This window comes from Eublepharis macularius, chromosome 9 (genome assembly GCF_028583425.1).
Source record: "Eublepharis macularius isolate TG4126 chromosome 9, MPM_Emac_v1.0, whole genome shotgun sequence".
Classification (NCBI taxonomy): Eukaryota; Metazoa; Chordata; class Lepidosauria; order Squamata; family Eublepharidae; genus Eublepharis; species Eublepharis macularius.
The window spans coordinates 97851411-97879276 of record NC_072798.1 but is presented as its reverse complement, the minus strand read 5'-3'; the positions used below and the strand labels follow the sequence as shown (position 1 = coordinate 97879276).

Genomic DNA, 27866 nt, shown 5'->3' with positions numbered 1-27866 from the left:
CAATAAATATCTTCAGTCAGAACAATAATTCATACAATATACAGCAAAAATCAAATCATATAATCAGGGAGTACTCTTCTACTACCCAATCGTAAGTGCTAATAATACAACATCAAAGACTTGGTGTCCTAAAATAAATCCTTAATTTCAACACAATTCATAAGACTCTACACTTGGAGACAGTGAGGCTCCCCGGGAGAAGGCTGGACAATCAGGTTTGGAGGGAGGAGCGAGTCCAAAGCCGCTGAAAATTGCTCAACAGGGGCTAGCAATTCTCTTGTTTCGGCAAGCTTTTTCAAGAGCATTTTGAGACAGCAATATTCTCCGCCTCCAGTGTCTCAATCAGTAAAGCATTTTACAATGATCAACCATAATAGGTACCTGGATACAAAGTGCACTCCCCCCTTCACCCGACCAAGATCAGGAGCAGAGCAGGTGGCAATGCCCACACCCCGCCATCACCCAGGTGGGATCAGGTGCGGAGCAGGGGGCATTGCCCCCCCACCTTCAACCAGCCGAGATCAGCCATGGAGCAGGAGGAAATGCTCTCCCACCTTCACCCAGCCAGGATCAGAAGCGGAGCAGGTGGCAATGCCCACCCCTGCCTTCACCCAGCCAGGGTCAGGTGAGGAGCAGGTGACAATGCTCGCCACTTCACCTGGCCAAGATCAAGAGTGGAGCATGAGGCAATGTCTATCTCCCTTCACCCAGCCTGGATCAGGCACAGAGCAGGAGGTAATGCCCACCCCAACTTCACCCAGCAGGGATCAGGAGCGGAGTGTGAGGCAATGCCCGCCCTCCTTCACCTGGCCTGGATCAGGCACGGAGCAGGAGGCAATGCCCGCCCCACGTTCAACCTGCCAGAATCAGGCGCAGGGCAAGTAGCAACGCCCCCCCCCACTTCACCCAGCCAGAATCAGGCACAGAGTAGGAGGCAATGCCCATCCCTTCACCCAGCTGGGATCAGGAGTGGAGTAGGTGGCAATGCCCACCCCTCCCTTCACCCAGCTTGGATCAGATGCGGAGTAGGAGGCAATGCCCACCCCCCTTCACTCGGCTGGGATCAGGTGCAGAGGAGTTGGCTATTCCTGCCCTCCTGCCTTCATCCAGCCAGAATCCGTGACAAAGGAGGAGGGAGTGCCCACCTGCCAGCCCTCCCCTTTCTAGAGCCTGTTGTGTTTTTTCCCACAACGGGCTTTGTTGCTAGTATTTAATAATTACTGAGGATTGCACAGAAGAAGGTTAACCTTGTAATTGGTTGTTTGGTTAGACAGGGATCAAGGAGATCCAGAGGGGAACCCCCCCCCCCACCACCATGGAACACAGCTTAGAAGAAGGCGTCACAAGAAGGCAATTCACAGGTGGGGAGGGCAGTGCTTGCCGAGGAGGAGGAGGAGGAGGAGGAGGAGGATCATAGCGCGGTGAAGCTGGCAGTGGGAACGGAAGTTCTGGAGGAGGCTGCCAGCAACCATGGGTTTCCATGGGGGGCAATCAGCTGCAGATGCATGGGGGAGGCCCACCACGGGAGACAACATGGGGTCTGTCAGGCAAATAGGCACAGGGAGCAGCAAGTGCTGCCTTGTGCTGCAGCAGAAGTCACCTGCCTGGCCGGCCAGGCCCAAGGAGACACACCGTGGGGGCTGAGAGAGACACAAGATAGGGGCCTGCCTGGCTGGGAGAGGTGCAAAATGGTGGCCTGCATCGCTGAGAAAGATGCAAAGTTGGGAGTAGCCTCCGCCCTCTGCCACCTCTCACCTGGCCAGTGGGAGGGGAGGTGTGGGAATGTAGTGGTTGGGGTGAAGCTTGCTCCTGTGTGCTTCAGAGCACTCCTGTGTCACACCAGGAATAATATCATTCCTGCTTGAACAGCGCCGCGGTTGCGAAAAAGGCGTGGAAACAAAAAGGAAGTGTGGATTCGGCCGTTGTGCCCTGTGGTGGTGACACTGAAAATATATAATCCACTGTACTAGACAAATCTGCACTTTAAATAAAAATCTGTCTTCATATTATGAATTTAGTAAACGCTAACTTTAAAAAAAATCAGCAGTATAATTACTGATGTATTGTCGAAGGCTTTCACGGCCGGAGAACGATGGTTGTTGTGGATTTTCTGGGCTGTATTGCCGTGGTCTTGGCATTGTAGTTCCTGACGTTTCGCCAGCAGCTGTGGCTGGCATCTTCAGAGGTGTAGCCCCAAAAGACAGAGATCTCTCAGTGTCACAGAGATCTCTCAGGGTCTGTGACACTGAGAGATCTCTGTCTTTTGGGGCTACACCTCTGAAGATGCCAGCCACAGCTGCTGGAGAAACGTCAGGAACTACAATGCCAAGACCACGGCAATACAGCCCGGAAAACCCCCAACAACCATAGTATAATTACTGTGAGTTAGGAACACTCCTGTTTTCATAAATTCTGAATATATAATTTAACTAGGAACAGGGCCTGTTTTCTTGGGTTCTAACAATGCAGCAAAAATGTTTTAGCCTTAAGGGATTAAATAGAATTATCATTAGAATTATCATGTATGATATTATACATGTGTAACTAAGATACATTAACTTATTTTAGGCATTTTTGGTTAGTAATTGGATGGGAGACCTCCAAGGAAGTCCAGGGTTGCAGAGGCAGGCAATGGCAAAACACCTCTGATAGCGTCTTGCCATGAAAACCCCAGCAGGGGGGGGTCGCCAGAAATCAGCTGTGACTTGAGGGCACCACACACACTGATTCATAATAAGCAACTTCCCAGAATATCAAGTCACATGGCTCCTTCTCACAACTTCTTCCGACTTCCATTTTTACATTGGATCAGTTTGTTGGGAAAGAATCATAAAACAAAATCTACTTTGACAGCACTGATAAACACTCCCAGTGAAACTTTTTTCAAGCCACCTTAATATGAGAAAGAGATACAAAACAGCTGGCTAAAACTGTCTACTGTTAATTTTTCAAGCAACTCTTCTCTTTCACAGATTGAATACTCTTTATACAAGGCTTCCAAGGCAATTGAGCAAGGTGTGTGAGCTAATTTAGACTGGAGAGTTACAAGTTACACGGGCTTTTTCACCTACAAGGAGTGGCTCAAATGTTCTCAGCCAAAGTAAAATGCAATTGGGCTGTGAACTTTTCAACCACACCTACAGAAACCCACTATTCTTGAAGCGAACTTCCCCCACACTTTCAGAAGGAGCCGGCACTGCAGTCCTGGACAAATTTTAGTTCATTGAAGAGAATAAACTTAGAAGAGAGTAACTGTAAAATTTCATTTATACTAAGAGAGGAACCAATCACTCAGTTCTTTAAAGTGCTGTGCTCCAGTACATTGTATTGGTGTGTTCCCAATAACATTTCAATCAGGGCAAGCAGTCTGTTCAACACAAAACAAAGAGCATCAGGGAAGATCAAAATGCTACTGAACTCCTCCGATCTATTTTGTGGTACTAGGAAACAAGACAATCTGTCATGTGTAATCATCTCTCATACTGAGAGGCCAAGGTGGTGTAATGGCTGGAGTGTCGGACCAGGACCAAATCCCTCCCTCGCCATGAGGCTCACGGGGTGACTCTGGGCCAGCCGTGCCCTCTCAGAGTCGTTGTGAGGATTAAACAGAGGAGTGGAGAACAAGGTACGCTTTCCTGAGCTCTTTAGAGGAAAGGCAGAATAAAAATGTACTAAGTAAATAAATAATATTAGGAAAAGACTAGTGTCACTGTACTAAGCAAACAGAAGCTATTTCTTGGACATGCCGATCCACTTTGGAGAATGGAACGAAAAGAAAACATGTACTGAAATAAAATTTTATTTCTTCACATAGCTTTTCTTAATGTTTCTTCTGATGTCCAAATGAAAGCTCAAAAGGCTGTATAATGGCTTCCTATAAATCAGACAGTTTTTTGCATTCCCACATGGTTCCACCTTCGGTTACATCAAGCCACGTAAGGGCATGCTGGAAACTCCATCCCTAACTGCTCTAGGAAGGAATACATTTTACCACCAGAAACTTACCTATAAACCTCCATGTACACAAGATAAAAAAGGTAAAGGTGTGTAATGACCCTGTGCAAGCACCGAGTCATTACTGACCCATGGGGGGGACGTGGCATCACGACGTTTTCTTGGCAGACTTTTTATGGGGTGGTTTGCCATTGCCTTCCCCAGTCATCTACGCAAAATTAAATTCAGACTCATTCCTGGGGTGCTGTAGACAGAGAACGATTTATACAATAATAGATGGCTGTAGAGTTGTGAAAGGAAATTTATAACTCAAAAATATCAATTCAAATGATGACATGGCCAGTACTTCCTGTGTTGGGATTTTCTATTTCTGAAGCACAAACTGACTACTGGGTGGCAGGCAGGCAAGCTTTTTGGCATTTCTGAAACACAGCAGTTATACACTTCTGCTGAAAGACTTTGCTATTTCTAAAGCAGTACAAAACATTTGAAAGATTAGGGGTGTCGAACTCATTTATTACGAGGGCCAGATCTGACCTGTCACTTTGTTGGGCCAGGCAGAAGGCAGACAACCTTTCTTGGAATTCATGTTTAGTTCAGAATTTTTTCTCCTGTACTTTTCTGTAGATATATGATAATAGAAAGAGATTTCATGGTGGGAAAGTGCACCAAATTATTTTCTTGAAGTTGCTTTCCCCAAATTTAATGTTTCATCTCAATGGCACAAATGTTGTCATAGAATGCTGTTGCGACTTTGTTTCAACCCTGCTTCTTTGTGAGACAGTTCAGGTTTTCTGTAATATCCATTATAAAAGCACAGTCTTGAAACCATTCATTATCTTGTAATTCAGGGATAGCCTTCCTTTTCTTATCCATAAATAACCTGTATTTCACTTTGGAGTTCATAGAAGCATTTCAGTACAGCTCCACGACTTAACCACAGCTCTTCAGTATGACATGGTACCCACGCGTCTGAGCTTGCCTTTCTCCAGAAGACTGTTAAATTGCCTATGACTGAGACCTCTGTCTTGAATAAAATTAACAGATTTTATGACTAATCACTTTACCTGTCTTTAATATTTTATTGCACAGAGTTTCCTGGTGCAAAATGCAATGAAAATGTTAAAAACGGACGTCGTGGGCTTGCAGCTACCAATTTTTCCCCTGAGTTCTGCAGCAACTCCAGCTCCCCCCACCCCCACCCCCCCATCTGTGGTGCTCCTTCTTTGGCCAGATTCACCACTTTTGCCCAGTTGGCACTTAGTTTAACCAGAGCTCCTATCATGTTCTTGAGGATAGCATCCCTTGTGGTTGCATTGTTCATTGGGACTATTGCCATAAATTCTTCTGTAACAATCATCCTTTCATCAGCTCCATGAATAAAAATTGCAGGCTGTGCTAAATCAGTAACATCTGTGCTGTCATCTATTGCAATTGAAAATGCAATAAAGGATTTAGCTTTTTTGTGGGTTGCCTGTTTTCTCAGATAATTCACAAATCCTCTCTCGAAAGCGCACATCTTGGAAATCTAGTTGGTCTCTAAGGTGCTACCGGGCCTGAATCGCACTTTTCTACTACAGACCAACACAGCTCCCCTCCTGAAACGGGTTTCTTCAGAGATTTGTATTTGCAAACGCCTGCTGCTGATCTGGGCAGACTAGTTCTGCGGCCTTTTGAAGGACAGTTGCTTCAGAAGGGAAAGTGGAGAAGGCGAGCGAGGGAGAACTTGCAGCATACACACACACACACACACACACACACACACACACACACACACACACACTGTGGCTGGTAACATTTGAGGTAGCATCTGTGGGAAAGAGTGTGATCCAGCAATCCTACCTCTGTTTGCTACTCTTTTGTTTCCTGCTCCTCCATCCGTCTACTGACAAGGTAGCCCCACCTGGTTCAATGGAGTTCAGCACTATGCAGAAAATCATAGCCTCAAAATAACTTGGGGGAGGGAATGAGGCCTTCAAACCTGAGCAGTGTTCCACCTCTCCCCTTCGGAGGAGGTGCCACTAGGGTGCTACCAGGGTCTGGGAGACAGAGACCCAGACTCAAACTCCCCCCCCCTTTGCCACGACATTCACTGGGTGCCCTTGGGCCAGCCAGTCTTTTCAAGCCCAGCCCACCTCCAGAGGTGGTTGTGTGGCTAAAAGGGGGGACTGTGCATGTCCCTCCAACCCCACTGGAGAAAGGGCAAGCTACAAAGCAGTGGGCAGATTGAGACTTCAAGGGGAAAGGAGTCTTGAGGTCAGGATCCGCACAGGCTGTCTTGTCTCGTCTCATCCTTCCTCCCCTGCTCTGGGCCACTCACACTTACACTTGCCTGGCTTCTGCCAGAGAACAACAGCACCAGCGGGCCATGGAAAGAGCCCAACGCGGAAGCGTCACACCATGCGTGCCTTGGGCACCGCACTGCAGTGATCCAGCTGGGGCTTCAGGGCATGGCTTTTGGACGGGGTCAGGCCCACTTCTGCTGGGGCGGGGGGCAAGTGAAGGTGAGGGCAGAGGAGCCAGGCAGCAGCTCATGGTTGAGCAAAGGGGCCTGGCCCCTTTGAGCAAAGGGTGTGCCCAGCGGCCACATGCTCAGCACCTTGCTGTGGGGCTGCTTAGACTGCAGAGGCTGGGAGCAGCTTCCAAGGAGCAGGAGCTTCCCCCACTCCAAGAGCTGCCGACATGCTTCCTTGTCCAAGTGTGGCCTCCAGCCAGCCATGCTCTGCTAGGCACCCCGGGGCCCCAAATTGCTCAGTAGAGGACTCCTCCTTCTTGCCCCCAACACCTTCCTTTCATTCAATGGCCCTTTAAAAGGCACGTGTGGTCACACCACAGACCAGCCTCCAGCCTCCTGCTTTCTTCTTCAGTTGCTTGTGAGCTAAATAAAAGTCCTCGAAGGGCTGGATCCGGCCCGCAGACCACATTTTGACACCCTTGGATTAAATCATCAAAGACTGAACCTACTTGCATGAGTCTTGGAAACCCTCCCCTATGACAACTAAGAGGATTCCTTTTGAACTGTTTTCCTTCTGTCTCCCTAGGGTCTGTGTCTGGTCCCATCACTCGTCTTCAATGCACTCCATGTACAAATGCTATGACGTTAAACACTTTTCTGTTGTATATGACAGAGACAGTTCTGTTTGCAGTTGTCCATATGAAACAGTTCTGTTGTCTGTATGGAAGAGTGCCTCCAACCATTTCATCAGAATCTCACCAGGCTTGCCAAAACACATCCTTTCACTAACAGCAAAGATAAAACTACTGCAGCATACACCGTAGACACTATTCCTCCGCTTAAAAAGTATTTATTGGTATGCAAACATCAAACTGTCAATCAGAATGAATGACAGAGCACCAGGCTGCAATTCCTTTCAAAGGCTTGAGCTGCCAGGGGGTGAAGTTAAACTCTTGGAAAAGCTCAGCTCTTGATGGAAAGTTTTCCCATGCAAAAGGTAGCACGGACTACTTAACCTTTTTTCTTCCTTTCCGCCTTTTCTTGCTTATCCATTTCTGTTTTTTTATAAAAAGCATAAACTGATTATCTGAATATCTTTCCGTTCTTATTTTCCTTCTTTTATTTGTACTTTTGATTTTATTGTGCATATTAGTTTAAATAATTGTATATTCTTGAATTAAATTTTCATTTTGCTGAGAAACAGCAAAGCTCAAAGGGATTCTGTTTTCATTCTTTTAGACCCTGAGCCAGTTAGTTGTCCACTTAAAAATAAATTTGCAGACTTGTGCATACTCAACAGCTAAGACAGAGAAGAGGCAGTTAACTCACCACTCTGAAAAGGGAGCATTTGTATTTGTGTATTTAATGTGACAAGCGGATAACATAAATCTAAGAAGCAAATACACTTCATCATCTTCTCATAAGATTAATTTGTTTTCTTTACCATTATACACAAAGCTACAGCTAATATTTGACATCGGCTGCAATCTTGCCTGCTGCAAACATGGAAGCAAGTGGATGGAGCAGCCTCTGTAAGACTCCAGCCCAGCATCAAAAACTGGACCTCAGACTTCACAATCATGTTTAGTCTGATCCTAAATCACAACATATGGCTGCAGTGAAAAATATGCAGCTGTTCATGCTGCAGCGCTGCTGATCTTAAGCAGAAGGAGAACTTATTCTTTTAGACAGCAAACCCCAGCAAGCCCAAGAAACAGCAAAATAAAGCATAATACTTTTTAAAAGAAAAAGATAATGTCAACATATGCTAACTATTAATCATGGGGAGTTTAAGAATTATATTCATACAATGGCGACTGCAACATCTATGGATCATTTTACCTTTATTCCTCCATCAGAAATCGACTTACATTCCGATATGGTAATCTCCTTAATTTTGCCATTTCTGCCAAGAGCTTCCAAAGTCTATAAACATTTTAGAGAAAAGTTAGCAAGGGTTAATTGGTACTGCTGGTACAAAGTTAATTGACATATTGTGCTTAACGGCATCATATCACTCAGTGTTGTGTTGTTTTCCATTTGAATCGCCCCTTCATGTTTAAAGTATACTTTATTTTACTGAAACATCATAGGCTCAATTCAGGTAACATTTCAAGTCACCGTGAATGTGCTACTTGCCTCCACGTTCCACGTTTTCCTTCCCCTCTTCCTTGCAGATTCTCTCTCTTCCCCCCCCCCATCTCCAGTTTGCACAACTAGAGTTTTCTATACTGATCCAATCAAGCAAATGATGGTTGGCACAAACTGGGAACTGCCTCCAAACAATGATTTGATAATACAATTAGGAAGCAATCTTGATTAGTGCTAACTAGATTTTACTCAGTCTAGATGACACAACAAACTATGGTTACTGAAACCATGGAAAGGAGGATGGAGTTTATACATAAGAAAGGAGATGAGATCCTATAAGGCAGGCTCAGTTCTGAGTGCGAATTAAACTATCTTCTAGAGGACTGGGAATGTGCCATCTGAACCAGGCCATATATATATACACACCAATTCACGTATTTTTAAAGCTACCCAAACCTGAGATAGAAAACTTATCACAGAGGCAGCAATCTTCAGCTCAATGCATCCAAGGAAGAGACACTGGGAGAAGCTGATTAAGGACAGAAGTAAATGACAGTAACACAATCCAGACCTTCTCTTGTTTGTTCTCTAATGACTAAGCAGGGACTCAAATTTTGGCTTCTATCCTTATCCAGCAGAGAAAAATACTACATCTCAGCTTATGGCTCTCAACAATCACATTGTACACCCACACTTGGGTTGTCAGGCCCCCTCAACATCCCAGTGGGAGGTTGGAGGCCTGGCACTCACTTTGTTGGGGAGCTGTGCACGTGCGTGCTCCCAGCGAGCATGATGATGTCACTTCTGCGAAGTGACGTCATTGTGCAGACACCCTGGGAGCGTGCCTGTGCTCCACTGGGGGCTGATTTAGGCCTGATGCATTTCTTCCTGTCCGGGGCCAGTGGCCAAGCCCCCCCCCCAGACTCACCTGTTCAACAGGATGGGAGGCAGCCAGGAGCCATCAGAGCCCCCATCGGAGTCCCCGAGATGGGCAGGGCCACCACAGAGTCCAGCTGGGTGGCAAGCAAGGAAGCCGCTGCAGCAACCAGCTGGGTGGCAGAGAAGGAAGCTGCCATTAAGACCAGCTGGGTGGCGGGAGGAGACGCCACTGCACAGGCCAGTGGGGTAGCGAGCGAGGAAGACGCTGCAGCAGAAGCCATCCAGCAGCTAAGCCTCAGGGTGGCAGAAGAGGCTGGGGTGGAGACGCCCAAACCCTGGCGGGACAGAAGGGGCAGGTGGAGACCAGCCAGCCCCACCCTCTAATGGGGCTTTAAGAGCCTGGGCAGAGCTAGGGGTGGCAGCCAACTCTGGATCAGGCTGCTGTGGAGCATGGGAGCACTCATGTGCCACAGCACCCTGATCCAGGCCAAAACAAGCCTGATCTGGGCATCTGCAGCAAACGGGAGCACACCCGCACCGCCCAGAAGCACGTGTGGGAGGCACGCCCCCTGCCGGCCAGGTAAGCGGGGGGCAGGGCTGAGGGCAAGGGATCCTCCACCACCACCCCCAGTGGGGGGACTGTCAACCCTAAACCACACACTTTTGGGGAGCCAAGGAAACATCTTGCTTTAGCACAGATCATCTGAATCCAGCTAAGATGGAAAAGGTGCTTATGGGTCTTTCAAGAAATCATGAGTTAAAAGAACAAAATTAACTCTATTATATAAGTTAATGAAGTTAAGTACAGGAAGCAGAAATGTAAGGGTTCAAAAATCACTGGAAAGGAAATGCTAAAGCAAAGTCTTCTAATAACCCAAAGAGTCTTTCATCTTTGAAAAAAGGAAAAGGGGAAATTATGAGCAAATGGAAGTACCTATTTTCATTATTCAAATCGCATTCAAATTCAAATGCATTTAAATAATGTATAAGAAGCCAACAGTATTCACTAGGGGTGTGCAGTTTGAAAACTACCATTCGGTTTTCGAATCCATGAAATGTCTACAGTGATTGGGTATTTTTCCAGTCGGGAACTACTGGGTTGACACAAAATTTGTTAGGTGTCTTTTGTTCTCATGCTTTTTGAAGCCATTCTTTTCAATGGGGGAAGGCTCTGGGGCAGCATTTTTGCACTCAATGGTGTGCCAAAATTGCACAGAATACAGCCCTCCTTCTGAACCATCGACTCACTGAGTTTCCAACACTCACAAACAGGAGGGTGGTGTTAATGGACCCTGAAGTAAGCGAGTGGCAGTGACACAGGCATCATTTTACTGACTCCTATGGTGGGAAACTGCAAGCAAACTGTTAGCAGTGGGCTGGTGCCTAAGCAGGAGAACAGAACAGCACCACCAGCTTCTGCTAGCCAGTGACTGTTGGAAAAGAAATCCTGATTTATGTTTCCTTTTTTCTTCTTCTTGTACTGTGATAGTGGCAATAAAATTATTAATTAGCAGTGCCCTGTTGTCGAGGTCCCTTTAAGAGGGCGGGGGGGAGAAGTTTCCGTCTGAAGCTCTTGCATGTTATGAGGCGCAATATCCAATTATATTTGATGCTCAGTGTTCTGCACCATATGATTGACTGGCTGGTATACCTCTGTGCTCATTGATCTGATTGGAAAGGAGAAATGTGGCTGGTGGCCCGGGAATTCAGAACTGAAAAGCAAGTTGTACTTTGCCTTCCATACCCACCTAAAGCTGTGATGATTGGCTGTCACAGCTCTTGTGTTGATTTCTCTAACTGGAAGGAATAAATCCCGCCAGAAAAAAAACTTCATAGAAAAACAAGTTGCCTTCCGCATGCCCTCCCTGGGGCTTTGCGATTGGCTGGGACAGCTCTGTGCTCTATTATCACATTGTAAGGAATAATGCATTCAGTTCCCAGGGGGGGGGGACCCTCAGTAACCTGCATGCTGCTGTGACATGGCACAGTCGCAGAAAGAGGGCAGGAGTTCCCATGGCTACCAAGCAGCCTGGACCAGCATATTGATTCCGGAGAGAAAGAAGTAAGGCTTGAAAACAGTGTTTTCGTGATTTTTATGGCTAAGGAATTTCATTATGCTCAATCCTAATACTCACTGTTATACATCCACTGGGGTGGAAGACAGAATTATTCCTTGTTAGCAAAATCTGTCAGAGTATAGTGCCCAGGGCTGGATCGAGGCGGGCAAGGGGGTTACCCTGCCCCCGGAGCTGCCAAAGAGGGGGCGGCAAGCCGGCCACCCCAGAACACAGTGTGCTGCGGAGCTGGCAGCGGCTGCATGGGCGGCTGAATGGAGGGCTGGAAGGCTGCCGTGCCATTCGCCTGCCCTGCTGACTGGGCAGATGGCAGCAGTGCAGGGTGCCCCCTGGAAGCATGCTGCCCATGCTACCTACCGCTGGAGGGAAGGGAGCGTGTAGCAAGCTGGCCACCCCATCACCAGGGAAGGGGAACAGCGCTGGCGGCCTTCCAGCCCTCCACTTAGCTGCCCATGCAGCCACCACCAGCTCCGCGGCACACCGTGTTCCGGGGAGCCAGCTTGCCGCATGCTCCCTTCCCTCCAGCGGCAGTGGGGCAGCATGTTTTTCCTCGGGGGCATGAAAAAGATGACATCACGCAGTGCCGGGAGCATATGCAGGGAACCGCGGGGCTTGGGTTGACCCAGGCATGAGCAACCCTAGATCTGGCCCTGATAATGCCAACAGTATTATCTTCAAAGAAGTACAAGCACTTCTACATATGACATATAGCAGCATATGGGTATGCAAGGGTATGGTAGTATTTTTTCCTTTCCCTTTTTTGCATGTTCCAGGCAAGATCCCACTGCAAAGAAGGATTACACTGTGGCTCTAATGAGAGATCTTGGTGCTCTTTAAACAATTATATTATTATCTAGTGGTTCAGCACTATTATATTTATTTATTTATGCTATTTATAGTTCTTTCTCATGGAGACTCAAGGTGGATACAGTGTGAATTAGTACAGTCAATTTCAAAGACATTTCAGTAAACAATGTAATAGGGTATACAAATACAAATTTGCACAACCATCTAAACAAAATCAAAAATGCAAAGTGACAAAAAGTTGTGTGGAAAATTTGCACTCAATGACTTAACTGAAGGAAAACAAAAGTTGATTTTTAAAAAGATATAAACATGGTCCATGATCCAGATGTGAATATTGTTGTGATGATGTTAGGAGAAAATGGGAGAAAATACAGATTGTGCTAAACAGAAAATTGGCTAAGTAAAAATATCTCTGCTAAAACGGGGAGCCATTATTCCCCTCTGAAAAGGCAAATACCAAATTCTGGACTGGTATGGGACACCACCTTGCATCCAACAAGGCTGCACAAACATAAAAGAGGTTCATTGCAATGGCTACGGGTGTGGCATTTGCACTGAGGAAGGAATAAGGAATGAGCCTAAGGAATAAGCTCCGTCCCTCCCCAACCTAAAACCTCAATAAATAACACCATGACAATTCAGATCTTAAAAATAATATGGACAAACAAGTTGTCGACAAGAAAAAGCAGCTTTCTAAAGCATCCAGAAATGACGCCGGGGGAAAAAAAGACAACGAAACCCACAAGAGAGTGAAAGAAGGAAGCCTGGTAAGAACACCTTTCTCTATGATCCCTCGCTAACTGCTTTATTAGTAAATATGGAGCAAAACTTTTTAGACAAAATGACAAACCTTTTTCAACTTGCTGAAACAGCCTTGAATAAAGCAATTAATAATGCTGACTGCACACTTGACCTTGGCATAACCCTACAAAAAGAGGTCTGCGAGCTCCAAAAAGAAAACTCTTGCTTGCAAGAAAAGATCCTTAGCTTGGACATCTTAACCCAGCAAACAAACCTTAAATTCAGAGGCTTTGACGAGCTACTGACTACTAAAGAAGATTTATCTAGCTTCCAGGCAACTTGGCTGATGCAATCCTTACAGTTAGAAAATGATGCTGCTCCTAGAATTTCTAAAGTCTATCAAATGGGCCCACAGAAAAATCCCCAGAGACATTTCTAGACTGGAGAACTCGAAGAAAAATTTTAGAAACTGCCAGAAATAAAGGCTCTTTTAAAGGAGCCTCCATTTGTGTATTTACTGATCTACCCACCAAAAGTATTAATCATACAGAGAGAGCTTTAAAAAACTACGAAAGCTTTACAATGTGCAGACATAGGATACAAATGGGTCAAGTACTCTAAATTACAAGTTAACTTCTACTATGCAACTGATAAAGACTCTGGCTTAGCCCTCTTACAAGACATAAATATCGAGGCGCTCAGGGACGTCAACACAATGTCTCAGAAGAGGAAAATGTCCCAACCACTATCTTCCTATAAGGGAAGTGAGGTTCCAGTGGAACACATTTAATAAACTAAGTCTGAATTAAAAGTGCATACAGCTAACTTTTACTCAACAATAAAAAACCTAAAACACAGAGCTTTAAGCAAAATGTTATGGTTGTTATATATATATATATATATTAATATCATGATTTGAGGTCGGGTGGGGGGGAGGGAACTGAGCCCACATGGTTTAGCTCACAGAGACATTACAGCTCTTCTATCTTGGTAAATAAGCCAAGTACCTGAGTGTGGTATTACCTCACAAGGTTACAGAGAGCTGTTTAGACTGTGTGGTCAAGGGCATTAACGTTATATCTTTTTTTTTCCTCGCTCAAAAAATTGTTTATCAATACAGTTAGTAACCATAATGCAAGTATGCTTAACAATAGCCTATTGTACTTGACCACTTACACCATAAGGGAAGAACAAAATCTCAAAGGAACAATTTATTGTAAATTACCAAGTTGGGGGAGGGGGAGGAGGTAAGTAATTCCAATACGCTTTTAAAAAGAGGGATAATCGTTGATTGTTGGTAAAATTGGTAAGACATAACGTTAAAATACAAAACTAGTATAACACATCTTTATTTGAAGCCATAAGCCTTTTGAGATTTGACATTATAATAAAACACTCAGTATCAAATATATAGATATGTTACCAGTCATAACCCAAATTCTCTGTTCTCAATCACTAATGAACACAATGTCAAGTCTAAAGGCAGATTAAAAATACAGAATTGTATATTTTTACTCATGTATGTATAAATCTTGTAACACTAAAGTTAGGATCTTTTGTTGTCATCATATTAATGTTAAACAACCATAATAAATAGAATATAGTTACAAACTCTGTAAAGTTGGAATATCAACCCTTTTATTGTTATTGAAATTACTGAAAAACAAAAAAAAGCAATGGCTACCATGGAGAAGTCCAGTTCCCAACAGTTCCCTAATGGCCAGCAGGGGTGAGCACCCACTTGCCAACTCCACCTGACTGTTTAGGCTTGGTGTGTCAGTCCCAGCACCAGGGTTTGAAGATTCTAGGCCCTTGGAAGCAGAGAGGGAAGGATGGTGTGATTAGAAGGGACTGGGCAACATGAGGGGGCAGAGGTCAAAGCAGAAGGCAAGAAAGGATGGGATCGAGGAGAGACGATTGCTGCAAGTGAGCTGCAAAGTGTAAGCAGGTAGCAGCAGACTGCGAAAGGGATAAAAGCCAGTGCTGAGGAGAGGATGGGAAAGGATGTAAAAGAAAGATCAGAAATGGAGGAGCATAGTTGGCATTTTCCCAGATGAGGCCCTAACTTGGGTCCGTTGCCATACTGAAGGGCTTTCTAATGGTGCTTTCTAATGACCTGATGCTCACTCCCCACAATCAGACAGCAGCCATGGGAGAATAATTTCCCATGCAATGCAGGGGTCCAATTTGGATTGGTACCCTGGCACAAGGGAAGAACAGGCTTCCGCCTCCCCTGCCTCATAACATTTCACAACTCACAATGACTGGAGTGTGTGTGTTGTTATTTGCCTTAAGGAGGGGTGTACGTTTAGCGAACAGCACTAGATGTGATTTTTTAAATAAATCCAGGGAACCTCAGCCTGACTTGTTAAAACATGCTGGTTTGAGGGTAAAGCTTTGTTTTTAGTATCCAACACAATATGATAGCAGGGTCCACATCTATCTATTCCTGTGTCAAGCATAAAGTAGGAGTGTGGTGGTGGGTGTATTTTAGCAGAAAACTGGTACAAGAGAGGGGAGCTCTCTTGTTTCCTTGAGCATTTTCTCCCAGCCCAGCTCCACTAACAGAAGTGAGTTGAACAGCAAACCAAATATGCAATGGAGCAGCGTTTAATTAATTCCCCTCATCCTTGCAATTAGAATTCTGGGTGGATGCAGGAACATAGATACCCCTCCATCATGTCTAGTTTGCTCTCAGTCACTTATAATTACCTAATAGTTCGCTGACAGGTGAAATGTTTTACAGTGATTATTAGTCAAAGGAAAACTTTATAAAACAAATTTTAATGATGTATTTGTGAGCATAAAGGAACAAAGAAAAAAAATCAGCTTCGCCATAATGGTATTTTTGACCTTCAACATATAACATATTGCACATTATTCAAATCACAAACAGACTTTCTTATTGTAAGCCAATGTCTGAGAATCATGAGCATATTGGATTTTTATTTCAAAGCTTATTTTTAAAAGACTCTGTTCTTGATACCCTCAAGATGACATTTCTGGACTGAAATATGCAGTAGTAGAAAGATCAAATATCCTTATATTCATTTTAATGAAAAACCTAGAAACTAGAATGTTAGGCTATAGCTTATGATTTCACTGTGACTACTCACAGCCTTTGTATAAAATGAATCAAAAAGCATCATAGACATATTACAGGTTCCCATCTTCTGCAAAGGAAAGAGAAATAATAAAAGAAATATAGGAATTTGCATTTTCAAAGTACAGGAGACTTGATCCAGAGGCACAGTAAAAAAAAAAAAGATGGTGATCAAAAAACGACATCTACTCAATCCTTGCTTCAGCAGAACTTTTAAGCGAAATACAACATAACTGTAAGTTTGTTGCCCACTTCTGAAAAAAGATTGTCAAGTTTTTTTCTCTTGAATGATTATGAAGTTAAATTTTTCTTCATTTTTTCTTCATACCACTCTGAACTAATGGTCTAAGACAAGGAGCTGTGTAGTGGCAGAATCTCAGACGCTCCCCTTCTTAATGCACCAACAAATAAGCAATTCTGTAGGGCTGCTCGTACTGCACAGGTGTTTCCTGAACTCTCTCATACAGCACAGGGTGAGAAAGATAAAAACATTCCTTCCCATGTGCAGTTTAGATTTGGAACTCGGAGAGCACTTCCTGTTCTCTTAGCTCCAGGCCTCTCCGTACTGGTGACTGAACCCCATAGCACTAGACAGCTGCAGTTCAAATACTGGAGAGTAGCAAACTATGCATTTAGCCCTGGAACTCAGCAGCTGCACAGGACCATGCAGTAGAGGCCAGGATGGAGAACTGCCTAAGCTTGTCTGCCTTTCCTCAAGATTTTACTCTGCTCAATTAATAAACAGTAGGTAGAACCAAAATCCTGACCCATGCGTTTCTCACCTGGTCACTGACATCAATTCCAGATATATTAATATGAGTCAATGAAGGCAACGTTGCTAAAACCTCAATTCCAGAGTCAGTCACAGCTTGACAAGAGCGCATGTTCAAATACATCAAACTTGTACACCTAAAGAAAAACAAAGGAAATCCTATTTCACCCTTAATTATGCCATATGTGGAAATTTTAGCTTAGATTTTCAAAAGACATTGAGTAACTTCAAAAACCACAATTAATGAAATTAACGCACAAATATCAAACAACAAATGAATCAGCATGAAAATTTGGCACTAATTTCTCTACCAAAGCAAATAGTGTACACCTAAAAGAGATCATAAAACAAGAGCCTTATTAGACTATTTGAGATGGTATCACAAGACCATTTCCTATGCCTTTTCAACCTTTTTCATTTCTTTTTTGAAATTTATTTCACATTTTTAAATTACTCTTTTCCCTACATATAAACAGGAGAGCCTCAGAACTACGTCTCTTGAACTAGAACATCTAACTACAGTCTTTTGCAGTACAGGGAAACATTAAAAGCATGACTTAGGTGCAAAAACTGTGCCACTTACTAAGTGCTTAGTATGGTATCAACAGCCTACAGTCCTAAGAACACTTTTCCTAGGAGTAAACTTCCAAGCAGACCTTGTTAGGATTGCTCCCATAGACCATTAAAACTTAAGAAAATGTTTTAAAAAATGTTCTGGCCAACGCTGGAAATCTGGCATGATGGCAGGTGATTATTACAAACACATGAAGAATACTACAAATAGCTGTCTCATCCTACAATACTACTGAAGTGACTACAACTAATATAACTGGGATTCAACTATCTTTTGATCTGCATGCCTTATTATTTTGATTGTTTAAAGGTCACATGAAAAAGATATAGTTTGGCCAGTGCTGCAAAAATAAACCGTTGAAACTGGAAAAATGGAAGAGATGAAAAAACACTCAGTACCTAAGTAAATATATGGTAGGTAAAGATAGTCCCCTGTGCAAGCACCGAGTCATTACTGACCCATGAGGGATGTCGCATCACGACATTTTCTTGACGGACTTTTTGTTACGGGGTGGTTTGCAATTGCCTTCCCCAGTCATCTACACTTTATCCCCAGGAAACTGGGTACTCATTTTACTGACCTCGGAAGGATGGAAGGCTGAGTCAACCTTGAGCCGGCTACGTGAACCAGGATCGAACTCAGGTTGTGAGCAGAGCTTGGGCTGCAGTACTCTGCGCCACGGGGCTTCTGCCCAAGTAAATATATGACTGACAGTGAAATCCTAAGGGGCAGATCCCTTTTAATGAATGGAAGCTCTTATTCAGTGTGTGTGTGTGTGTGTGTGTGTGTGTGAATGCACATGTGTGCACACATGTATACATACACATATACATATACACACACATATAAGTCCATTGTCTGTAAAGTGCACAGGTAAGGATCCAAAGAGATACTTTCGGTGTGACCCAAAAGTGTGAAGGAAAGGGACCTGCCGCTAGAAGAGTACTCTTGGAATATACATGGAAAGCGATGATGTCGACAGAAGGCCCCTTTCCAGTCACCTGCATGGAGTGTGTTATGTTTGTTTTCCTCCTGGAAGAGAAGACGGACTTCACTTGTCAGAAGTGTAAGCTTGTCAGGCTTTGGGAGGAGAAGATTCAGAGCCTGGAGGAGAGGATCACCACTCTTCAGGAAATCAAGGAAGGGGAGGATTTTATTGAGAAGAACCTGGGGGCTCTGCACAAGCATGAAGAAATAAGTCCAAGAAAAGAAGGAAGAGTCGATCGCCCTTCTGAGCCGCCTCTCAGTTCTACAATACAAACCGGAAGGCGTGGACCAAGGTGACGCTCTGGTCCACTGGAGCTCAAGATTCGTTTTGAGGTGCTTGAGACAGTGACGGAGACGAGAGCGGAAGGAGAACCGCAAAAACCTGGAGGAGGGAGTTGTTACCTGGAATGGGCCTCCTTGCTAGTACGAGTGGGGAATTAACAGCAAGGAAGATGGCAATGTGAGAAAGGTAACAAGCGGGAAATCTCCACCAATTTCTACCAGGTCCCCTCCACAAGGTAGCAGACAAGGCTGGTGCTTTAAGGTCAAAGAATAATTTTATTTTAAAAGGAAAAACTAACATACACACAAGAAGTTAATTGAAAATGGTTGATACACACACACACACACACACACACACTCCTAGGAAGCTAGCCAGAAGTTGGAATAGAGGGGGGGGGGGTATATTTACCAATCAGAGGAGCAGTGTGGTCCATGGAAGAAGAGAGCTTCAAATGCTCGCTACAATAAGAAAAACTTCTACAGATACGTGAGAAGTAAATGCAAGGTAGAAGAGGCAATTGGACTGCTGTTGGGAGTGGAAGGAGAAACTCTGATGGAGGACAGAGAAAAAGCAGACAGGCTTAATGACTTTTTTGACTCTGTTTTCTCCCTGAAGAACTTGAACCCATCTAGAGATGGTAGTAGACATGACAGGACACCTGGGGGGCTAGTTGACATTGACAGAGAGGTTGTGGAGAGGCACCTGACTGCACTGGATGAATACAAATCCCCTGGGCCGGATGAGGTGCACCCAAGAGTGCTCCAAGAACTTTCTGGAGAACTTGTAGAGCCTCTGTTCATCATCTTCAAGGCCTCCTGGAGGACTGGCGATGTGCCACAAGATTGGAGAACAGCAAGTGTTATCCCAGTCTTTAAGAAAGGGAAGAAGGATGACCTGGGAAACTACAGGCCGGTCAGTCTGACGTCCGTTGCTAGGAAGATATTAGAACAGATTTTAAAGGGATCAATCTGTAAGCATCTGAAGGACCGCTCAGTGATCCGGGGAAGTCAGCATGGTTTTGTCCCCAACAGATCTTGCCAGACCAACATGACAGTTCCCCATGACATTCTTATGGGTAAACTGGAAAACTGCAGACTGGACTACAGGACAGTTCGGTGGATAGGGAACTGGTTAGGGGACCACACCCAAAGAGTGGTGATCAATGACGTTTCATCAGATTGTAGGGAGGTGTCCAGTGGGGTGCCACAGGGCTCAGTTTTGAGCCCAGTACTTTTCAATATTTTTATCAATGATCTGGATGAAGGGGTAAATGGGCTACTCATTAAATTTGCTGATGATACAAAATTGGGAGGAGTGGCAAACACCCAAGAAGATAGAGTTAAAATTCAACAAGACCTGAATACTCTGGAGAAGTGGGCGGTTGTGAACAGGATGCAATTCAACATAGATAAGTGCAAAGTATTACATCTGGGCCACAAAAATGTGAAGCACAAATACAGGATGGGGGATACGCTTCCGAGCAGTAGTGTATGCGAAAGAGATCTTGGAGTAAGAGTGGACTGTAAACTAAATATGAGCAGTCAGTGTGATGCGTGGCAAAAAAGGCACACTCAGTCTTGGGTTGTATCAAAAGGGCCATTGCATCGAAATCGTGGGAGGTTATATCCCCTCTCTATACTGGCTTGGTCAGGTCGCACTTGGAGTACTGTGTGCCGTTTTGGAGGCCTCACTTCAAAAAGGATGTGGACAAAATTGAGAGGGTGCAGAAGAGAGCGACAAGAATGATCAGGGGTCTGGAGACTGAGCCCTACCAGGAAAGGCTGAGGGCCTTGGGAATATTTAGTTTGAAAAAAAGGAGATTGAGGGGAGACATTATTGCTCTTTAAATATTTGAAAGGCTGTCATTTGGAGGAGGGCAAGGAGCTGTTCCAGTTGGCAGCAGAGGATAGAGCTCGAAGCAACGCACTTACATTACATGCAGAAAGATTCCGGCTGGATATTAAGAAAACTTTTTCACGGTTGTAGTTCAAAGGTGGAATCCGCTGCCTAGGGAGGTGGTGAGCTCCCCTTCACTGGCAGTCTTCAAGAAGAGGCTGGATGAATATTTGTCAGGGATGCTTTAGGCTCATCCTGCGTTGGGCAGGGGGTTGGAGTAGAAGGTCTGTATGGCCCTTTCCCACTCTGTGATTCTGTGACCTTGGACATGAAGCTTTATGCTTTTTAACCAGCAGTCCCTCTCCTATCCCTATGCCATTTTACTATCTGCCAAAGGAAGGGTCCCACAAAAAACAGATGGTGAAAGACTTGTGCGTTGACCATCTGAAAATTCTTATGAAAATATTATATTCTGACCCCGAAACTAGCAATGTTATTGGTAGCTGTTTTGGAGGAAAGTAGTTTCTGAATGATTTTCTAAATAAAGAGCAAGATTAAAGTCCTGTAGCACCTTAGAGACCAACAATATTTCCAGGGTGCAAGCTGTTCAGAGTCTGAGCTCCCGTTATCAGATACCTTCATCACAGCTTTGACTTTTAAAAGCTTATACTTTGGAAAACTTGGTTTTTAAGGAGCTACTGGACTCGAATCCTGCTCTTCTTCTGCAGACCAACACAGCTGCCCACCTGAAATTAAATAATTTAAGAGTATCAGAAATTTCTTACAGCTGTTCCTCTAAATAGTTCTTATGTTGCCATAGTAGATATTGTGGCTTATGCCATTCAAGATAAAGGGCAAAACCTAGCAAAATGTAGTTGAGATTGCAATAAATAGATTTAAAGAGCAATCCTAAACAGAGTTACAGATGTTCTGAGTCCATTGAAGTCACCGCCAGACTACAGCGCTAAACATTCTTATTAGAAAAGTTTCAATTTAAATATGCTTATTATAGATCTCCAAAACTGTGAGATCCATAGACTTAGTCACAAAAAACATTTGATGGCCTACAAAGACACATCCAGCATTTGATAAGAGGGAACAGAACTACTTCGAAGGAATATTTTCAAGCAAAATTCAGTTACGGCTCCTACACATTAAGCATTACCAAACAAATAGTATATTGTAGAGTCCTACCTTTGAGCTATATTGATGAGAGAGCTGTTAGTGACATTGGAACAGTTTGCCAAGGTCAGTTCTCGTAGATTTGAGCCAGCAAAACCTTCAATAAATGATTTTAACCCCGCATCACTGATTCTATAACATAAATAATATATATTTGCATATTTTTCATAATTCATATGTTTAGAATAATAACTACTATCTGGTGTAAGATTACGGGTTACTGAAATGTGTAGGGGTCACTATTTGTTTTTAAAGTGAGTGCCACAACGCCAGATCTCCCAGGGAGAGGAAACTACATTCCCCTTTAAATTTTCTGGGTCCTTAATTATAGCTTGAAAAGACAATTTTCACTTAGAAAATAACTTTCACTAATTTCCTTCTGTTATCTAGGCTGAATACAACCTGATCCTAAGCATGGTCGATGAGAAGTAAAGCCCAGTAATTTCAATAGGACTTACAAGTTTGTTTAGGATTGCTGATAGACAACCGGTTTACTTACATTGGGCAGAGAGACAGCGGACAACTTAAATAAATAAAAATGCATAGTTACTTGAAAACATTCAAATTCAACCTTGAAATCATTTAGTTAACAGTAGTCAGACTAATTTTAGTACAACTCGTTGATTCATAAGTTAGGACTTCATCTGTCAAAAGGCATCAGGGTGGGACATGACGGTATTCTTTCCATCCCAAGGAGATTTTTGCAGCGCACTTCTAAGCAGCTTAAAGGGTTCATATATTGAAATCTCACTGTGTAAAGCAAGGAGCAGCACCAGAAGAAGAACTAGCGTTCTTTCTTTGCATGGCGAAGCCCCCATGTTCAATCTCTGGCTGGGCACGGGCTGCGGATACAGTTTTAAATTTCTCCAGCCAACTACAACTGCTCTGACAAGTTTCTTCTTGGGGACAGCCTAAATTTTTCTATTAAAACAACAGATTGAGATATTAAACAGAGTTGTGGGCATAAATGAGCAATAAACTGTAACATAGGTTGTTGGGGGTTTTCCGGGCTGTCTTGCCGTGGTCTTGGCATTGTAGTTCCTGACGTTTCGCCAGCAGCTGTGGCTGGCATCTTCAGAGGTGTAGCACCAAAAGACAGAGATCTCTCAGTGTCTTTTGGTGCTACACCTCTGAAGATCTCTGTCTTTTGGTGCTACACCTCTGAAGATGCCAGCCACAGCTGCTGGCGAAACGTCAGGAACTACAATGCCAAGACCACGGCAAGACAGCCCGGAAAACCCCCAACAACCATCGTTCTCCGGCCGTGAAAGCCTTCGACAAAACTGTAACATACTACGTAGGAAAGAAATAACTAGTAATATTTATATTTATTGTCAGTTCTAGAGAAGGTAGTCCATGGCAGATAGATCTCCAAACCCCTCACAGGAAGCACTCCAGTGCATTGGTTGAAAAGGTCTTTATTCAGAGATCCATTAAGTTCATGGGTACATCCATAGATGGGAAAGGTTGGCAGGAATGAGTATACAAGCATATGCACTATTGATATAAGGAGCATTATCCCCCCCCCCCCCCGCCCCTTTAAGCAGTTAGCTTTTAGGCGCAAAAATCCTAAAAAGTTCCATGAGCTTTGTCTGGACAGAGAAAGGCAGGAGATTACAAGGAATTAAAACTCCCTGTTTCCTCTGTGAAGAGTTACAGTACAACTGCAAGGTCACTGTGCATACTTTCAGAGATAACAGTCTGGCTACTTTCTCTGAGAAATTAGTGTTAGTACTTTCGTTTTCAGGCAGGCCAAGGATGGCATGATTATAATTGGCTACAGTATATGAGCATGGCATGAAAGCACACAGGATATCAATACAGTGGACAGATCAGGGCAGTACAGAGATCAGAGAATACATGAATGGTATGGATGAATGGCATGCAGACATGACATTACTGCCCCCCTTAAGCAGGCCCCCTCCTCTTTACAGGGGTCCAGGCTTGTCAGGGTACAGACTGTGGAATTTAGCAATGAGTCTGGGAGCGTTCATATGTGAATTTTCTACCCACTCCCTGTGTGATTCTGCAAAATACTTCCAGCGCACCAGGTAGAACAGTTTATTGTGTTTGATTTTAGAGGCCAAGATATCTTCTATTTCATGGTGCACTTGGCCATCTATTAAAATTGGTTGAAGGGCTCCCCTTTCTGGGTGTCATTTGTCAGGTGGGGGAGCTTTCTTCAGTAAGCTGAAGTGAAATACTGGATGGATTTGTCTCAAGTTATTTGGAAATTCTACTTCTACAGTTACTTCATTGATTACCCTTTTCACAGGAATAATAATAATATTACCCTTTTCACGGGAATTCCTAAGAATAATAATAAATAATAATAACATTTGATTTATATACCACCCTTCTGGACAACTCAATGCCCATTCAGAGCAGTTTACAAAGTATGCCATTATTATCCCCACAACAAAACACCCTGTGAGGTGGGTGGGGCTGAGAGAGCTCCAGAGAGCTGGGACTGATCCAAGGTCACCCAGCTGGCTTTAAGTGGAGGAGTGGGGAATCAAACCCGGCTCTCCAGATTAGAGTCCCACGTTCTTAACCACTACACCAAACTGGCTAAGAATCTCCAGCCTAGTTTTTTGCTGGGCTGTTCTGTTTTAATGTTTTCTGTAAAGATATACACAAAGTCCCCTGGTTGCAGTTTCCACTGTTCAGAATGTTTTCTGTCAGCAATTTTTTTATAGTCTTCTTTGGCGTTACTCAAAGTCTCTTGTATAAGTTTCCATTAATTCATTAAGTTAGTCCACCATTCCCCTAGGTCTCCTGGTTTTTGAGAGCCAGGGGTTGTAACAAAAGGGATTGCTGTTCCTTCATAGCCTTGGGTTATTTTAAAAGGGGCTGCGCTTGTGGAACTGTGTACTGCATTGTTGTACACATATTCTGCGAAAGGCAGGAAATCTATCCAATTATCCTGCTGATAATTGATGTAACATCACAAGAATTGTTTTAATACCTGATTAGTTCATTCTGATTGTCCATCTGTCTGTGGATGATGAGCAGAGCTAAGACCTTGCTCAATCCCTGCAACTTTGAGGAGCTCCTGCCAGAAGTTGGCAACGAATTATGTCCCCCTGTCAGAGATTACCTTATCAGGAAAGGAATGAAGTTTTATCACGTGTTGCATGAAGAGGCTGGCCAGTTACTTTGCTGTAGGAATGGTAGCACATGGAATAAAATGAGCTTCTTTAGAAAACAAATCCACTACCACTAGGATCACAGTACATCCCTTGGAAGTGGGGCAATCAGTGATAAAGTCCATTGAGATCACGGCCCTTGGTCTAGAAGGGGTGTCCATTGGTTGCAATAATCCAGGCAGCTTTCCCTTTCTAGATTTCCCCATTATACACACTGGGCATGAAGATACATATTGATAAATGTCTTTTCTCATGCTTGGTCACCAAAATTGTCTTTTTTACCAAGTGCAAAGTTTTTAGATACCTAAAATGCCCAGCCAGTTTGGAATCATGACATTGTTTCAGCACTTCCTCTCTCAGGCTGGCTGGGATGTATAATTTGTCTGCTTTGTACCAGCAGACGTCTTCCTCTTAGCTGCTTGGTGCCTAATTTGCAGGGGGTGCACAAGGCTTCCAAGTTTTTATGGTCAGCCCATACTTCAAATGGCATTTTGCCCCCCCCCCAGCCAGTGCCTCCAAGTTGTGAGCGCTAATTTGACCTCAAAAGCTTCTTTCCCCCACACAGTCCAATTGTGCTTGGTTTCAGAGAATTTTCTGGACACGTACGTGCAGGGATGCAATTTCCCCTCGTCATCAATTTGCAGGAGCACACCCTCACCCCAGCTGCAACATCAGACACATCCACTTGCACCACGAATTTACGGTTTTCGTCTGGATGTTGTAACTAGAGGTGGGCAAGAACAGCAATACAAACAAAAAAAAGCCACAAACAGCCCAATCAGCTGTTTGTGAGCAAGCTGTTCATGAGGCCCCATTCCCGACAAACATGTGTTTGTTCCATGGTGTTCATCAGCCATTTGTCAAGCCAGACAGTCTGGCACCTTCCAATCAATTCCCTTGGCAACAGTAGGCACGGACTTTCTGAACTCTGTCTGATCTCCTGTTGCCTGGAAACCCCAATCTAAGCCCAGAGGCAACTCAGTCGCTTGTAAGGGGTTCCCTGACAAAGCCCCCCCCCCTCCAGCCAGCTGGAAGGAGGGAGACTTTCAAGGGAAGAAGGTTCCCCACACCATTTGCAAACAGCATGGGGAACCTTCTTCCCTTCAGAGTCTCCCTCCCCCCCTCTAGCCGGCTGGAAGGAGAGAGACTTTGAAGGGAAGGAGGTTCCCCACACCGATGGTTGTTGGGGGTTTTCCGGGCTGTATTGCCGTGGTCTTGGCATTGTAGTTCCTGACGTTTCGCCAGCAGCTGTGGCTGGCATCTTCAGAGGTGTAGCACCAAAAGACAGAGATCTCTCAGTGTCACAGTGTGGAAAAGATGTAGGTCATTTGTATCTACTCAGGAGGGGTGGGGTTGAGCTGAGTCATTCTGTAAGTTTCCCAGGGTGTGGAATGCTAATGGCGGGAGGCTTCACTGTAACCTGAGGAGGTTCTTTTGCATATGGATTGGTGCTTGATGTGCTAATCTTCTCTGCAGGGCTATTGTCGGGTATGGAGTGTTTTGTTGGCCTGGTGTTTTCCAGAACTGGAGCCCATGCTCTGTTCATTCTTAAGGTTTCTTCTTTCCTGTTGAAGTTTTGCTTATGCTTGTGAATTTCAATGGCTTCCCTGTGCAGTCTGACAAAGTAGTTGGAAGTGTTGTCCAGTATTTTGGTGTCCTGGAATAAGATACTGTGCCCTGTTTGAGTTAGGCTATGTTCAGCCACTGCTGATTTTTCAGGCTGTCCAAGTCTGCAGTGTCTTTCATGTTCTTTTATTCTTGTCTGGATGCTACGCTTTGTGGTCCCGATGTAAACTTGTCCACAGCTGCAGGGTATACGGTATACTCCTGCAGAGGTGAGGGGGTCTCTAATGTCTTTTGCTGATCGTAGCATCTGTTGTATTTTTCGGGTGGGTCTGAATACTGCTTGAAGGTTATGCTTTTCCATAAGCTTTCCCATCTGATCAGTAATTCCTTTGATATATGGCAAAAACACTTTTCCTGTAGGAGACTGTTTTTCCTTGGTTGTTTGATTCATCCTGGGTTTGATTGCTCTTCGGATTTCATTTCTGGAGTAGCCATTTGCCTGAAGTGCGTGGTTTAGATGATTAATTTCCTCATTGAGAAAGCGCGGCTCACATATCCGTCTTGCACGATCCACTAATGTTTTCATTATGCCTCTTTTCTGTCGGGGGTGGTGATTGGAGTTTTTGTGTAAGTACCGATCAGTGTGAGTTGGTTTCCTGTAGACCTTGTGACCTAACTGAAAGTTTGCTTTGCGGATGACCAAGGTATCCAGGAATGAGAGTTTTCCCTCACTTTCTTTCTCCATTGTGAATTGTATGTTCAGGTGGATGTTGTTGAGATGATTCAAAAACTCCCTCAATTCTTCCTCCCCATGGCTCCAAATGATGAATGTATCATCCACAAACCGGTTTGTGGATGATACATTCATCATTTGGAGCCATGGGGAGGAAGAATTGAGGGAGTTTTTGAATCATCTCAACAACATCCACCTGAACATACAATTCACAATGGAGAAAGAAAGTGAGGGAAAACTCTCATTCCTGGATACCTTGGTCATCCGCAAAGCAAACTTTCAGTTAGGTCACAAGGTCTACAGGAAACCAACTCACACTGATCGGTACTTACACAAAAACTCCAATCACCACCCCCGACAGAAAAGAGGCATAATGAAAACATTAGTGGATCGTGCAAGACGGATATGTGAGCCGCGCTTTCTCAATGAGGAAATTAATCATCTAAACCACGCACTTCAGGCAAATGGCTACTCCAGAAATGAAATCCGAAGAGCAATCAAACCCAGGATGAATCAAACAACCAAGGAAAAACAGTCACCTACAGGAAAAGTGTTTTTGCCATATATCAAAGGAATTACTGATCAGGTGGGAAAGCTTATGGAAAAGCATAACCTTCAAGCAGTATTCAGACCCACCCGAAAAATACAACAGATGCTACGATCAGCAAAAGACAGCAGA

At 44.1% G+C, this 27866-nt stretch overlaps 1 protein-coding gene across 1 annotated transcript in view; it reads right to left on the bottom strand.

The window, feature by feature from the left end:
* The window catches only part of FBXL13 (F-box and leucine rich repeat protein 13), a 174046-nt gene that overhangs the window by 16665 nt on the left and 129515 nt on the right, over positions 1-27866 (bottom strand). Inside the window, 4 exon segments of the mRNA XM_054987798.1 lie at positions 8252-8335; positions 16888-17014; positions 21752-21871; positions 22491-22660. Coding sequence (XP_054843773.1) covers positions 8252-8335; positions 16888-17014; positions 21752-21871; positions 22491-22660 — 501 coding nt within the window.